The sequence below is a fragment of the Apostichopus japonicus genome, chromosome 23 (genome assembly GCF_037975245.1).
Source record: "Apostichopus japonicus isolate 1M-3 chromosome 23, ASM3797524v1, whole genome shotgun sequence".
Lineage (NCBI taxonomy): Eukaryota > Metazoa > Echinodermata > Holothuroidea > Aspidochirotida > Stichopodidae > Apostichopus > Apostichopus japonicus.
The window spans coordinates 7,117,178-7,132,723 of NC_092583.1; the positions used below are offsets into that span (position 1 = coordinate 7,117,178).

A 15,546-nucleotide genomic window follows, 5' to 3' on the forward strand; every position below is an offset into this window, starting at 1 on the left:
CCATTTTGGGGCCAAATGGGCAACATACAGTATGTGTGGGAATGGGCGTTCAGGTGGATAGGGGAATTTTTCGATGGCATTGTAGAAGTGTGAGCGGGATTCTGGGTTTTATTTTTGGCCTGATAATGTTGTGGTGCTTTTGGGCGCCGAGGCTGTGTAAGTAGGGCGTCGAGTGTCGAACGGGAGGGGGGGGGGGAGGGATTGGCTGCGCTCAAGTTCAAGGGGATGAGGTTGGCACATTTGGAAGTCCAAATTCAACAGTTGATATTCTGGTACGGTAAAATTGTATTATGACTGGTTATATATCATATTGTAACACATATTGCAGAGTTGCGGAATAATGTACATTCTTCCATTGTTGCCATGGTAACCAAACAAAGCCTGTGATTGGTCAAAATTGGGATTAACTGTAACTTGAGCTAGCAATGGCTGATGAAGTTGATATTTGGACATGTGACTGGTACTGACATGGTGCACAGAATCATGAAGCTAGGTCTTTGAAAATTGGTTGCTATGGTAACTAAATGGACCAATCACATCAGGCTTGGGGCGATTACATCTGAATGTAATCGATTACGATTACTTGAGAATGTATGATTACGATTACAGCCTAAAGTGGAAGTAATCGATTACGATTACATTGTAATGTAATCGTGATTACAATCATGATTACATTGTGGTTACTTGCACAATCCTCTGCATATCTGTTTAATATAACTCTCTGCCGGGAAATAGGGCAATGAAATAGGGCAAGGGAAGGGCTTTTACAGTATATACGGACAAAATTGTGGAAGTATATCTACAATTCCTACCAGGCATTACACATTTATGCCTTAACACGTTTAAGATGTGTAACCCATAAGTCCAGTAAAAAATACAATTTAAACAGACAAAGAGTAAACAGACAAATACTAAAGTAAAACAAATGAAGATTTTCATGCAACACTATATTTTGTAAACTAATAATTTCTGCATAGCAGCAAAACTAAAAACTGTTTTACATTATAACACCAAATTAAAACTAAACAGCTTTGAAATGGGGCATTCCACAGTACATGGGACATGGAAGGCCAAAATAAAAGTAAATTATTTTCATCAAAAAGTGGTCAACTCTGGTAAAGCAAATTCTGATCCACCAAAATACTTAATTTGCAGTGATTTTTTTTGAACAGAATAATTCAGGTGATAAAAAATCCTTGAATATGGCGATCAATTCCCCAGTATATAATTTATGTTTATTGTGCTAGAGAATTCTAGAAGCAGGAACACTTCTTTGGTCACATTAAAAGCCAATAGTAAGAATTAGTTTAATCATTTCTACTAATTTTGCCCTTCTCATTCAAATTTCACTGTAATCATAAATGTAATACGATTAAGATTACTTTGCCCTTGTAATCCATTACGATTACTTTGTAATTTTCACAAAAGTAATCGATTACGATTACTTCAAAAAATGTAATCGATTGTAATCGATTACGATTACTGATTACGGTTACCCCAAGCCTGAATCACATTTTGTCTGTGTTCCAGTCCCACAAAATTTAGAGCGCAGGGTTAACAGTGACATGTGGGGCAGGGAGGGGGATTGTTTCGGGGTATCACAATTGGTCTCGTCGGTCGGATATAAACAGCCACGTCGGGGAAAAAAATGAATTAATCCCTCCCTCTCGTCCAGGTTCAGAGAACGTGGTCGGTTCCTGGAGTACGCTGGCATCAGTCAGATGGGGGCACAAAATAGCAGTCCCGGGAGCACTATGGGCTTGGTTACACCCCTGCCTCGTTAATATCTGAGCACTGTAGTCGGTGCTCATCCACGATCATCACGGCCAGGGTTCCTCGTATGAACCTCAAAGGCTTCCTGGAGGGCCTTCTTGACAGTGGCGTCACCCCATCTGACACCCCGTGTGCTGCTCCTCCCCAGAGACGTCAGCTGATCAACAGAGAAAATTTTGCACAGTTTTCGCCTCTGTCGGTGTTTAGCTTTCAGCAGCTCTCTCTTCTCCTTCCTCACTCTCCTCAGCCTTGTTCTCAGGTTGTCCACCGTCTTCTGTAAATGAAAGGAGAGAGGCAATAAGCTTTATAAGTCATCTACTTGGTTATCCCATGAAGCTGGTGGAGCACTTGTCCCCTGTCGGATGGTGTTGCTTGTCTGGTCCAACTCTCATTGCGGACATGATCAAGTCTACCATTGTATATTCGGGACTTGTTACTAAACTGCACCTTGATGATTGATCCATCTCTGGTCATATTGTTCACGTCACGCCATCATTAAACCCATCCTTGGATTACACTTGCAGTGCCCTACCCTCTGAGCGAATCTGATCTGCAGAATTCCCATGAATTTCACCATATGTGAATGTCATCAACTATTAGAAAGAGTAGGTATTATAGGTAGTATCTTTGGAAGAATGATCGCCTTAATCTCCACTCCTGCTCATATCTGGGTTCTTGTGGCATGAAGCCGATGGGAGCATAAAACTTTCCCAGCATGAGATACCAGTCCAACAGTGACTTGTTCCTAAATGAAGTTAGTACCCACCACACACTCACACAGCTGGGTGGGATGAACCTATCTTAGTAAAGTACTTTGCTCAGTACACAGCAATTACCTGGGCAAAACTCAGACATGGACTGTTGGATTCAAAGTACAGAGCACTAACTGCTAGGCCACCACTGCCCACTAGGAGTACAAAGGAACAAATATACAACAGTGCCAGTGTTTGGCAGTTCTAGGTCACTGGCAGGGGAGGAAATTATTTTCAAGCCTTGTGGCTTCTTTATCACTCAAAATCACCACTGCATGTTGAAGGTAATTGACAATTTAGATTGCCTGGCATGGGAGTTTTATTTCGTATGGTTACGGGGCTATCCGCCAGAGTAGGAATTAAGTAGTGTTTAAACGGGTTATTCGGGTACCGGCCCGTCACAGCAATACCCGAATCCTGTATTTGCGGGCATGTCTAGAGGGCAATTTTCAGTAGGATCATTGAACTATTTTTTATCATGGATCTATCATACACTAACCTTCAATCGCACTTCATAAGGTTGGGCGGTGCTAGTAGAAGGCGGATCTGTTTGGGCTTGGACCACTGCATCCTGCTGATCACTAGCTGGCAGCTGGTCTTCATCACTAGACTGCTCATTGGGTGTCTCTTCATCTAGAACGAAAAAGGGGCAGAAGTCAGAGTACAGAGATTTGTGACCACGTACTGGTACCAATTTTTCTTCCTGCTTATTTCACCCAATGTATGTTCCAGAAAGTGGAACACACTGCCAGGTATCTCTCCTTCACAACAACTTTGCTGACTTGGTCAAACTCCCAACCAGAAATTGCATCATTTAGGTTGCAGATAGCAGCTCTCTGATTCAAACCGGAAAACCATTTGTTTTCACGATCAGACCGAGTCCTCGCCCTGGCAGCCTATGATCTAAACATATATAATGATTAATCCAAGCGGGCACATACAGTAACAGTAGGCCTACTACACTGAGCAAAGTATTAGTGACCAAACAGCAGCAATGAGGCTTTACAGGAGACCAGTTAAGATTTTTGGGGGCACACTCTCCATCATTTAACTCCAAGTAATACAATGCATGTCTTGGAGTGGGTATATAGCCCTCTGACACGGTGCAGACCCCAGAACTGGAAGTGAAGTGTAGTAGATCAGATTGGGATGCAGCAAAGTGCTTTCCAGTTATGTGCTCCTGTGAGTGAGTGTGTGAGAGCTGTTACCTGTGTCACATACTTAGTTTCTATCAAGACACACATTCTACTAACTATCCAGACCCCGCTCCATTTATTGAATACTGTAATTTATCCTCAGATTCTGGCATACAAATTATAAAACTTCCTACCTAGATCAGGGCTGTCCAGCAGATCAGAAATTGGGAGAGCATAATCATGGTCTGCCAGTTTCTGATGTTTCACTGGCAATGGAGCGTCCCTTCTGGGTGGTGGTTTCCGCACTTTCTTGCATCGTCGATGAGGCAAGATGGTAGGAATTGCTGTCGACTTCAGTTTCCGCTTCCCATCCACCCGGTTCTGCTCAAACTGGTCCTCTGAGAAGTGAGCCTGTAGGAGGGAAAAATGATGCTGAATTTTATTCAGTGATAGGCCCCGCAACTTTAATATATATACCAGGAAACTAACCTGTAGTTCTAGTGTGGAGGGGGGGGGGGGATTTTTAGTTGCACATTAACCAAAATAGCTATGAATACTGTACATTTAGATTGGAACACTCCCAGAACAGTATGACATTTAGGCAGGCATGGGGGGGGGGGGTTGCCTCTACCCACCAGCCAGGTCGGTCAGAGTAAATTCTCAGTGACTGACGTCATAGAAGATGAAATTTGCTGCAGTTACTCTTCTGACCTTGGTTTTGAAACAGAGGGGTGGGGTGGGCAGTTCTAAGTGTTATACCGTGGCAGTTGGAAGAAGGCTCATAAGGCTTCATCACAGAAGCCTAGGCTGAATATTTCTCACTCAGCCACTGTCACAATGTGGGTATGACCTAATTTTATTTCAAATGTATGAAATACGAATAATAAATTGCAGCTGACAGGACTTTACCACCATAATATGACCCAAACTGGGTGCTGTAAGGAATGTACACTAATATGGAACTCACATCGCAAATATATGGTATATGTGAGTAGGATATTTCAGCGTTATGAGAACTAAGCTGCTGCTGGAATTTGAAAAGATCTACTTCAGAATATTTTTGTATGAGAGTCAGGCTTTTATCTACGAATTTTATGTCTAATAACTTGAAAAAGCTGCATCTATATATACTATAGGATCCAAAAAGTCAGAAATTCTTCAAAATACCAATTGAGCCTCTATTACTAGGCATGGGCTTCTATTATTAATGGATAAGGTAATCGTGACCAGACAACACCCCCCGGACAACCCCCCCAACAGAAGCATAAATATGTTGTCAGAAGTCGAAAATTAGAGTTTTCTTTTGGGGGGGATTGCTGGGGGGGGGGTGAGTTGCCTGCCAACCATGGTAAAATGCTAGGCCTAGGCTCAGTCAAATTGAATTTCCTGGGTTATGTCCTCTTTTGCTTGGAACTGCCCGGTTGTAAGAATATGAATTAGGATCTGTATACCGTACCTATGTATGACATGGACAAACATGATTCCTGAGCCTAATTTGGCCTATGGTTTTCAGTTGACTCTGTTAGTTTTACCTGCTATCCTCTAACAGGACACAATGTTCTAGGAAATATTTTTACCTAGCCTACAGTGATATTTTAGTAACCTAATTTTTCAATATTATTTCATAAAAGATAGTGGAGTTCTGGACCAGTTCAATTCAAATCATCAAGTGCAAAGCAGAATGATTAATCATTTCAATGGTCTGCCAGATCGCCACCCAAATTTTCATAAATAATAATCCGAACAAGCTCATGACTCAATGGAGCCAAGCAGTTTTTCATTAGGGGGCTAGGCTAGCCCTTGGTGCTTTGTATTGCACACTGTGCTTCGTAGATCCCCGATTTGTCTTGCCACGCTGGAGCCTTCAATTTAAGGAATATACCCACTAAACTTTGCAGAGATATTTTTATGCACCTTATAACAGATCTCATCCCAACATCGCAACTTTCTTGATCAGAACTTGTTAAAAATAGACCATTTTCATGCCTGAAATTTATGCTCTGTTTTCTGTGATGTTAACTATGCGTGTATGTACACTGCACAGTGCACCATACCCACAGTAACCCACAATCCTGGTTATCAGGGAAGTAAGTGCAGCCAAAAAAACCCCGGAAAACTATTCGGAGAAACCGGGGGAATGTCGTCCTAACGCATCCTACTCCTAGCTCTGAATACTTACGCACTATCGTTATGTTAGGCTAGCTCAAAAGTATTAGCGCTCTAACACATCATACCCCTAGTTCTGACTACTTACACACTATCGTTATGTTAGGCTAGCTCCAAGTAACGAATACGTCGCAGCGAAATCCGGAATAAAAAACAGTCTCACATTTGAAAGCGATCACGAATATCGACTATCATATGCGTATCCCGTAGATTTAGCCGCTCACAAATATCACAAGCGTTATTTCCGAAACTTATGTCGAGCACCAGCAGTTACGAATCAACGTGAATTAGGCAAGGCTTTTCAACGACAGAAATGAGCTATGGCGATTTGAAGTTCGCACGTACGCAACGATGTTCACATGGCACACACAATGTTGTACAGTGCAATGCGATGTGTAACAGGAAATGGTATTTTGGTTGAGCGATGAGTGAAAATTGAAGTTAGCTTGCTGCAACGGGCCAGGCATTTTTGCCGCGTTGTGTGGATTTGATATTTGTACAATTTTGTGGAACTTAATTGGAATTAAAAAAAAAAACCGGATTTCCGTAAAAATACGGAAGACTTACATCCCTGTGGTTATGGACTAGGCTAGGCCTAGTGTTACGAATCTTAGTTCATTGTACTAGGCCTAGGTGAAGTACTCACATCACAAAGTTTGTGATTGGAGTTCGCCTTCCAGTGAAGCCTGTTTACTTTTGCCTCCCATGTTTTCCTCCTATCTAGGTTTGTTGGGAATCTGAAAAGTTTTGAACCATTTTCGGGACGATTTGAACAGCCCCACGCTGAACAGCCAGGCATTTCGTGATGGCAGCGCAGATGTTGACTGCTCAAACGTACGTTGTTGTCGATCTTACGGCCAGAATTAGTTGGCCCCAAAATGGTGCCATGGGGTCACGTGATCGAAAATTCCGGGACCCGAGTTGTCGCAACTCTCTCTATATAAGGCTCTGCTAAAAGTAGACATCATCTTAGAGAACGGCATCAAATGAGACAACAACATCAAAGTAGACAACGGCATCGAAGGAGACAACGGCATCGAAGGAGACAACGGCATCGAATGAGACAACGGCATCGAAGGAGACAACGGCATTAAAGGAGACCACGGCATTAAAGGAGGCAACGGCATCAGAGGAGACAACACCATTGAAGTAGACAACAACATTAAAGTAGGCAACAACATTAAACGAGACAACAACATTGAAGTAGACAACAGCATTAAAGTAGACAACAACATTAAAGGAGACAACAACATTGAAGTAGACAACGGCATTAAAGGAGACAACAACATTAAAGTAGGCAACAACATTAAACGAGACAACAACATTGAAGTAGACAACAGCATTAAAGTAGACAACAACATTAAAGGAGACAACAACATTGAAGTAGACAACGGCATTAAAGGAGACAACAACATCAAAGTAGACAACAATATTAAAGTAGACAACGGCATGAAAGGAGGCAACTGCATAAGAGGAGACAACAACATTAAAGTAGACAACGGCATCAAATGAAACAACGGCATAAAAGTAGACAACAACATCAAAGGAGACAACAACATCAAATGAGACAACATAAAAGTAAACAACAACATTAAATTAGATAACAGCATCGAAGGAGACAACATCAAAGGAGACAACAAGATACATTGCCCTTTTGGCGTTCCATACTCGGCCATCGTTAGTTTTGTCACCAAGGTTCTCCTCGGTTCAAAGCAAATCAAGACGCCGTGAGCAACATAAGAGGAAGGAATTAGTTTGAACTTTTATATAACGGCTGAAATATTAATTGAGCGGTGTAAAGTGATGAATATTCACGATTGTATTATTCATGCTATATCAAATACTACAGTGACTTTAGTAACCTCTTCAGTCAACTAAACCACTGAATTGACTTGGGAGTCGAGGAAGTGCCTAAATGTGACACATTGAAACTTATTTTTTTGTTTCTACAACATTTGTGAACTTCTGTGAAAAGTTAAAATAATTATCAACAATTCAGTATTCAATAGTTTGCCTGCAGCATTTCTTGTACAGTGCTTTTCCAAATGTTAACTGCATACACCTTGTCTATTGTTAGTCAAATAAGGTAAATATGTAACAACCACAAAACAAATATAAAAAAAGGAAAATATTTAAATTGCATAAAAATCAATTTACAAAGGTTGGAGTTTTGTTATCATTCGCAAAAAGCAGTTGTTTCTAATGCTAACTAACCATGAATTGCTACAAGTTTTTGTTAGTGCTTCTTATTAACAATGAATCTAAGATCGACGATTCAGGGAGTTTGATTGTGGTTGGTGCTGTTAGTTTTCAACCTTGTACCCTTTTTGATCATTTCTTTATCTTTAAAGTTATTCCAAAAGACCTTTGCATAACCTTCATTTTAAAAGAATTTTAGAGATAAATTCTCAGTATTTTTTTGTAAACATATGAAGATGACATACTTAATTGGATCTGGAATATGCCTTATGTAAACACAACAACAAAAAGTGTCACTGATTATTTACATTCAGTATTTTTGATGCATTTATCCAACTTGTTGCTTTTACTTGAATGTTTTCTCCAGCTATACTAGATTCTATTCTGGACTGTTTTTGGCCATAGTGATCTTTTAATCTAACCTTAAAGGTAAGGAAATAATAAGGCCTACTTATTTTAAAAGGTGCATGTTTAATGATACTCTAGTTAAAATATGGAAGAAGATTGCACCCTTTCAATTTATGGAAATAGCATTCTTTTCCTGTACCATCATATTATTGGAGAGTTAGCTCTGAAATGCAAAATATATAGTGAGTAACTTTAATATTATTTCTAACTTAATTGGATTCTGACTAATTTAAGAATAATTGTATGTTATAACTGTATGTTATATTGTAAGAATAATTGTATGTTATAACTAATGGGTTTTAATGATTTTCTAACTAACAATTTACTCTAAGAATGATATTAATTAGCTGATGTAAATATGGATTGCATTTTTGGAACAATATGTGTGCTGATTTGCCAGTTCCTCCCACATTGTGGGATGACAAAAGTGTAGTGAAGATTTTAGAAACCAAAGACAACATATATGCTACATAGAATATACACAGTAACCAGTTTAAGAGATTATAAACAACAAACTGGTGAAGGAAACTCATATTTAAGAAGCAAACCCTTGGCTTGGGCCAAAGAAAGGTTACCACTCTTAAAGAATCTTCTTTGTTTTATTTCATCAAGAAATGAATTTATCCATTTGTCTTTTTGTTTTATAGAAAAAGCGGGGGGGGGGGGGGAACAACCATTTTTGGCAAACCTCAAAGCAAACTAAAGTTTTTGACTTTTAAGATATATTATTTTTCAACCGTTATTGTTTTAGTTTGATAGTTCAGAGTTTAAACTATTTTATTAGATGATGATTTTATAACTTGGGGTGATACTTTGTTTTGCATCATATCAGTTTTTTGTTTTCTATAAAAATTTTAGTTTGTATGTTACAAGGAAAATAAAAAGAGCTTTGCGTAGAATGTAATTTTAAATGCTTTTGCTCAAATATGTGCATGAAAAGTAAACAAGGTGTACAAAGAAACTTACATAAATGTATATCACGCCCTGGCTATTTATTTATTTATTGTGTACAGCATTTATTTTTCTTTGTGTTGTGTTAACATGCCATGTTATATTTTGGATTCGTTTAGCATGCTAACAGAATTGTAACTATATGTTTTTAAATATCTTATGTCGTGACTTGTGTGGCATATGTATGGTTACAAAAAGGATAAATGAATTGATTTGTAAAAAATGGAATTAGTAATGGTTATAGTTATTGAGCTACTAACCTTGGAATGGTTATGTTATAGATACTTCAAATGTAGAATGCTTTTATGAAAGTCATTTAGATGTAGATATTGTAGAAAGAAAACGAAACGTGAAGATCCGAAGAATGAGACATAACTCACGATGAATAGTGGTAGAGCTGCCTTTTACAAGTTAAATGATGTAGTACCCATTCCTGGAACTTTGCAGAGATGGACAATGATGGTTCAAAGGAGCATATAATCACCAAATAGAGTGACCATGATCATCAGGGGGGGGGGGAACCAATGACCATACAGAGGACACATGATGGATCATGAGGGATTCAGTTCATGCAGGAATGTTGTTAGTAGGAGGATCATATTGAAGTTATTTGGGGTAGTGATGCATTTAGAAAGATGAAGGGTAAGATCCAGGAAGAAAATGCAAAGTGGTCATTTGATCTCATCATCTTGAAAGTTTTGAACAAGGGAGGATGGTGGTCTCAGATGAATGGAGAGGTGCAAGGGAGGCGAAGGAGGGGCTGCAGGTGACTGAGCATAGGAAGTTAAAAATACCAACAAGATGAGGATCATGCTAAGATCAAGTTGGGTTTTTATGCGTATAAGATGTGGAAAAAGGTTGTGAAACCTACCCCATCTATCCCCTGCCCCCCAACCATGCAAGGATATAGAAATGAATACTGTTGTCAGGGATAAAGAGGAGAAAGGGTCATTCAGATGTAGCCTAACTTTTGTTCTTGCCCTTTCAAGGTTTACTGGTATAGGTTAATGTCTAGAGTCACACATGTTGTATGTCCTTTTTGATTATTTGTGTTTATTTTTAATTTTAACCCATCAGGTTCAAGCAGTTAATGTATTCATGTTATTCTTAACCCCCATAATGAAGTATATTGGCTCAACAATATCAACTTTAAAGCTTTTCCAAAGACCATTACATATAGCAAAAGTTTTTTTTTCTTTCTTCTCATTTCATAGTGTTATTGAGACTAGTGAGCAACAGGCTGTATTCGACTCACAAGTTGTAAGGGACAATATAATATGTCCATGTTTATGATATCCATGTTATAATATTTGCAAGCTCCTTAATAAAGATCTTACCATACCATAGAATTTGAAGATAACGATAACATTTGTTTGTAAAGAGCTTCTCCCAGGGTTGAGTGCATTATTTTTGAATAAAATGCTACACAGAAATAACATATTTTATCTCCATTATTTTCTCTTGTCTTTCTCTATTGGTTGAGTTACTGCAACTACTCAAGTTAGATAAGATTTCATTGGTCGTAATTAAAGGCAGTGACTCGTCAATAAAAACCATTTATTGAATCCAACTGTCTTTTTATTCTCTGACTGAGACAATAGACAATATATCTCTACACACAACTGCACATAGCAAACTCAGCAAATCTACTTCATTAAATATGGTAAAAAAATATTCAATCACACCTAATCTACTTCATTAAATATGGTAATAATAAAAATATACAATCTCACCTAATGTACTGCATTAAATATGGTAATAATAACATATAAATCCAACCTAATCAACTTGACTAAATATGGTAATAATAAAAAAAACTCACCTAATCTACTTCTTTAAATGTGGTTATAATAAAATATACAATCTCACCTCATCTACTTCATTAAATATGGTAAAAATAATATATACAATCTCACCTAATCTACTTGACTAAATATGGTAATAATAAAATACACAATCTCACCTAATCTAAGAACGGATTCCAAAATCATTAAAAAATGATTCATACCCTGGACCGATTATGGGTGGGTATGCGTCAGGTGTGCGGTCAAGCAAAACACTCGAAAAAAAGAAAAAGAAAAAAAAAACAGAAACCAAAAGCTTGCCTGTGTTTTTAGGATGGTATACATGAAAGTTACTAGTGATACCTGTGATTTGCTCTGTGGTTAAGTTCTTTCCTTCAAGTTTGTGATTTCATGGATGGCTTTTATCAAATTTCGCAAGAAAGATTTTTCGAAGGTCGAACATGATGTGTCACTGGTGACAATCTTGAAAAAGGTCATGAATGAAAAAAAAACTATTAGGAAAAACTTGGTTCTCAGGCAAAAGTGTTCATCTGGTTGGTCATTTTCAAGCCCGAGAAGTGCAATTTCCGGGGATCTGGGGGGCTATCAAAACCAGAAATTTTCTCCGCTTTGATAGTAATTCGCCTGCATCCAAGCAAATGTCCCCCCCAATATTTGAAACAATTCGCCGCCCCTGCCCGTCAGCCCCACTTTTCAAGGTTTTAAGCCCATTATTCGTTCAGAATTTGAAAATTCACACTTCTCGTGAAATAAATTCATTTCAAAACATACCCATAATGTTGCACAAAATTTCATCTATGGACAACCAATACAGAAAAACCTCCTTCAACCCCTAACAGACCGGTCAAACTTGCACGGGTAGAGGGAAGTATATTTAGGAATGTTGGTCAGGGAAATTTCGAAAATTCAGACACAGTTAATTTAATGGTACATGGGCGCAGATCAGTCTTGGAAAATGGTGGGGACGCGTGTCTGTTCTTTGATACTAAGGAGCTTTAGATTGCACGACGCGGAGTAGTGCAACGGGGAAGTTAACCGACAGTGTACGTCTTCGTACTGACTCCCCGTCCTGTTGATTTTGTGCTTTAGATCTGTACGACGGGGGGAAATGGCAGTCATGTGACCAATAAGAATCACGTAACCAAGAAGAATCATGTGACCAATCATATCACAGAGACGAATAGCAACCGTTGCTATGGTGTATGCACAAAAGTTTACAGCAGACGACATACACTTATACTTTACAGCAGACGACCGTAGTGCAAGATTTGAAACGATGGCAAACCTTCATAGAGTTCGTGAAGCAATTACTCTTGGGTATTTAACAGATTTATTAGACGACGACGAATTCATGTTGCTATACGATAACAACAAACCGTCAAACCCTGAATTCCAATATTATGATTACGACCCCTTCGATTTGGAAGATTATAACGATGATGAATGCAACGCATACTTCAGGTTAGTGACGCAACTTAGGCTATGCATTAACGTTTAGTATTATATAGACTTAGGAATAGACCTAATTTCCGATGATTAAGTTGCACATAGGCATAGACTAACTCCATATATACTGTTATGGAGGTTTATAAAACATACCGTAATATTAATAAACCCAGTCTTGTTTAAAGACAGGCTGGATTACCTCCTAATCGACACACAGATGTACCCTAGGCCTACAAATAAAAATATAGGCTAATGGGCATACATTAGACTTCGAACGTGACATCAGATTCACTGACTGTGACTGCAGTTGCTGGGGGCTTCTCAGCAGTCAGTCCTACACCAGGCCAGCAATACGACAGTTGTTTTAAGCCTTGTGCCGCCGGAATCACTGCGCACTGCAGGGTTAGGAACCATTTTGTAATGACGCAGTGTGCTTTACACTGTGGGTATGGATGCGTGCAATGTTTTCCTATTGGTTACTGGAACAGAAAGCATAAATTGTAATATCAAAATTGAGATTCTGACAGGTCCCACCTGTGCAACCTTCAGGGGTTTTTCTTGTAATAAAAATCTCAATTCGAACTTTTATCTGATGTGGTAACCACTTCTGCGAAAAACACTAGATCATTTTATTTCCATGATTCTAATTAAGTGCAAAACCTGCCATGTTTTTAAATAATACACCCCTTACGTCAGGAAAAAAAGGGTTGATATTGAAATATTGCTTAACTTTATTCATCTTCGCTTTTTAGGTTCAAGAAAGATGATCTCTATAGATTGAAAGATGCACTTCAAATCCCGGAGAGAATCAAATGTACAAATGGATACCGTGTCCAAGGATTGGAGGCCATATGCATTTTGCTATCACGATTTGCATATCCATGTAGGTAAATATTTTCAACTTATGCCTTACCAAAGACTTTAAAATAGAACTTGCTGCCGTCTCGTTTTTTGCCAAGCATATGAGACAGGAATAGGATGCCATGGGACGGCATCTTAAACTGTCAACACTATACAAACATTCAACTTATGTGTAGGCCTATGCTGAAGTTTCGTCATCACTGTTGTACTTTACCCATTGATGTATGCATGGTTTTCCTTTAATATATAAATTTAAAGGTAGGACCACCATTAGGCATTAAAAAACTAGAGCACCAATGGTGCAGTAGCTCATACCTTTTAGGGCACCCCAAAAATTAAGGACAAAAATATATTAGGGCCCAAACATTTTTAGGGCACCAATTTTTTATGGGCCACAAAAAATGTTTAGGACCCACAATTTTTTTTAGCCCACTTGACCTTTTTTATCAAAAAAACTTTTCTGCAATTGTTGATGGGATTGTAGGGTTTGCTTGTGACCACTTTTGATATGGATAGTGACAGATGACACATCACTACAAAAGCTCATACTAGAATGCTGGTGTGAGCTATAAATTAGTTGCCAGGTCTGTCATATGAAGAAATTGTGAGTTGTGAAAAAAAATTGTATGGAATCACAAGGGACATGTGTGTTTTTTTCTTTGCTGTATTGGTGTCCTAAGATTCCACCTTTCTCATTTGTAGTGACCCGCAATTTCTTTAGTATTTTATCTCTTCTCTGGCAGGTATGGGGATATGGTGAAGACTTTTGCCAGAGATGTACCACAGCTCTGCACAATTTCCACACACATGATTAACTTTGTGTACAGCGAACATTCATATCTTGTGGAAACTTTGAACAGGTTCTGGCTCTCCTCAGAACATCTTATGAGATATGCATCAGCCATTCATGCCAAAGGAGCCGCACTGAAAAACTGTTGGGGGTTTGTAGATGGTACAGTCCGTCCAATTTGCAGACCGAAAGAGTACCAGAGGTTATGTTACAATGGTCACAAGAGGGTACATGCATTGAAGTACCAATCTGTTACAGCTGCCAATGGTCTAGTTGCCAATCTTTTTGGGCCTATAGAGGGAAGGCGACATGATTGTTTCCTCTTGCGAGAGTCTGGCCTCTTGACTGAATTGGAACATAGGTCATATGATACACTGGGGAATACTTTATGTATTTATGGTGACCCTGCATATCCATTGAGGGCCCACTTACAAGGCCCCTTCAAAGGTAACCTAACAAATGACCAAAAGCTGTACAACCATTCAATGAGTAGTGTGAGAGTTTCAGTCGAGTGGGTATTTGGGGACATGATTAATTTCTTCAAATCAACAGATTTCAAAAAGAATCAAAAAATGGGACTTTCAGCCTGTGGTAAAATGTACATAGTTTCAGGCATACTTACCAATGCACATACTTGCTTATATGGTAACTCAACATCAAAATTTTTTGAATTGGAGCCACCCACATTAGAGCAATATTTTCAAAGGTAATTTGGGGTCTGCTTAGACCAGCAAAATATAATTGTTAATTATGGTCTAATATGTCTGTTACATTTGAAATGCAGGGTTACCCAGTCTTATTTGTTTGTAAAAATACAAAGTATATCAAATTTAGTTTCACTCAAATATAATTTTTCCAGTTAAATATAATGTACAATATATATATATATATTTATGTGTTTAATATAATAACAAATTATAAAGAAATTCATAAGATAAGGGCCATAAACCAAGTGATTCTGAAATAATCTTGAGATTACATTGGACAGTTGGTATGGTCTTTGGTGACTCCATATTGGACTGTCTTTATGTCCTCTGGTACCCTCTTAAAACTAGAGCCCAACTTAGAGGAATATTGGTTTCTTGCTTAGAGGAATTTAAATTTAAATGATGCATTTGGGCTTGGATCAAATGACCATGACATGTTTTGTTTGAAAACATTTCCCTACCCAATTCACAACTTGTCTCAAAATATGATTCCAACCTTTGGTGAATATAATGATTCAAAATACTAGTTTTTAACCACTAATTGATCTTTGG

At 38.5% G+C, this 15,546-nt stretch overlaps 2 protein-coding genes across 4 annotated transcripts; one reads left to right on the top strand and one right to left on the bottom strand.

Annotated features, from left to right (window-relative positions):
• Window positions 1-4: 4 nt before the first annotated feature.
• LOC139964475 (uncharacterized) lies at window positions 5-6,775 on the bottom strand. Of its 2 annotated transcripts, none has more exons than XM_071966065.1 (4): window positions 6,474-6,775; window positions 3,856-4,072; window positions 3,025-3,158; window positions 5-2,044 (listed from the first exon to the last, which is right to left on the bottom strand). In XM_071966065.1, the coding sequence occupies exons 1-4, from the start codon at window positions 6,624-6,626 to the stop codon at window positions 1,808-1,810; spliced, it is 741 nt and encodes a 246-aa protein (XP_071822166.1). In that variant the 5' UTR covers window positions 6,627-6,775; the 3' UTR covers window positions 5-1,807. The 2 variants fall into 2 exon arrangements, with proteins under 2 accessions (XP_071822166.1, XP_071822165.1); XM_071966064.1 differs by having other exon boundaries at window positions 5-2,047.
• A 5,065-nt stretch (window positions 6,776-11,840) lies between these two features.
• LOC139964468 (uncharacterized) lies at window positions 11,841-15,371 on the top strand. Of its 2 annotated transcripts, none has more exons than XM_071966056.1 (3): window positions 11,841-12,651; window positions 13,389-13,519; window positions 14,241-14,380. In XM_071966056.1, exons 1-3 carry the CDS (start codon window positions 12,386-12,388, stop codon window positions 14,255-14,257), a joined length of 414 nt encoding a protein of 137 aa, XP_071822157.1. In that variant the 5' UTR covers window positions 11,841-12,385; the 3' UTR covers window positions 14,258-14,380. The 2 variants fall into 2 exon arrangements, with proteins under 2 accessions (XP_071822157.1, XP_071822156.1); XM_071966055.1 differs by having other exon boundaries at window positions 12,272-12,651; window positions 13,389-13,523; window positions 14,241-15,371.
• Window positions 15,372-15,546: the final 175 nt, after the last annotated feature.

Coding starts and splice junctions, on each gene's coding strand:
- LOC139964475 (XM_071966064.1), bottom strand. CDS start 6,626: ATGCCTGGCTGTTCAGCGTGGGGCTGTTCAAATCGTCCCGAAAATGGT. Junction 3,159..3,855: donor GCTGGACAGCCCTGATCTAG/GTAGGAAGTTTT, acceptor TTTTCGTTCTAG/ATGAAGAGACACCCAATGAG. Junction 2,048..3,024: donor CTTATGAAGTGCGATTGAAG/GTTAGTGTATGA, acceptor TTTCATTTACAG/AAGACGGTGGACAACCTGAG.
- LOC139964468 (XM_071966055.1), top strand. CDS start 12,386: ATGGTGTATGCACAAAAGTTTACAGCAGACGACATACACTTATACTTT. Junction 12,652..13,388: donor GAATGCAACGCATACTTCAG/GTTAGTGACGCA, acceptor TTCGCTTTTTAG/GTTCAAGAAAGATGATCTCT. Junction 13,524..14,240: donor CGATTTGCATATCCATGTAG/GTAAATATTTTC, acceptor CTTCTCTGGCAG/GTATGGGGATATGGTGAAGA.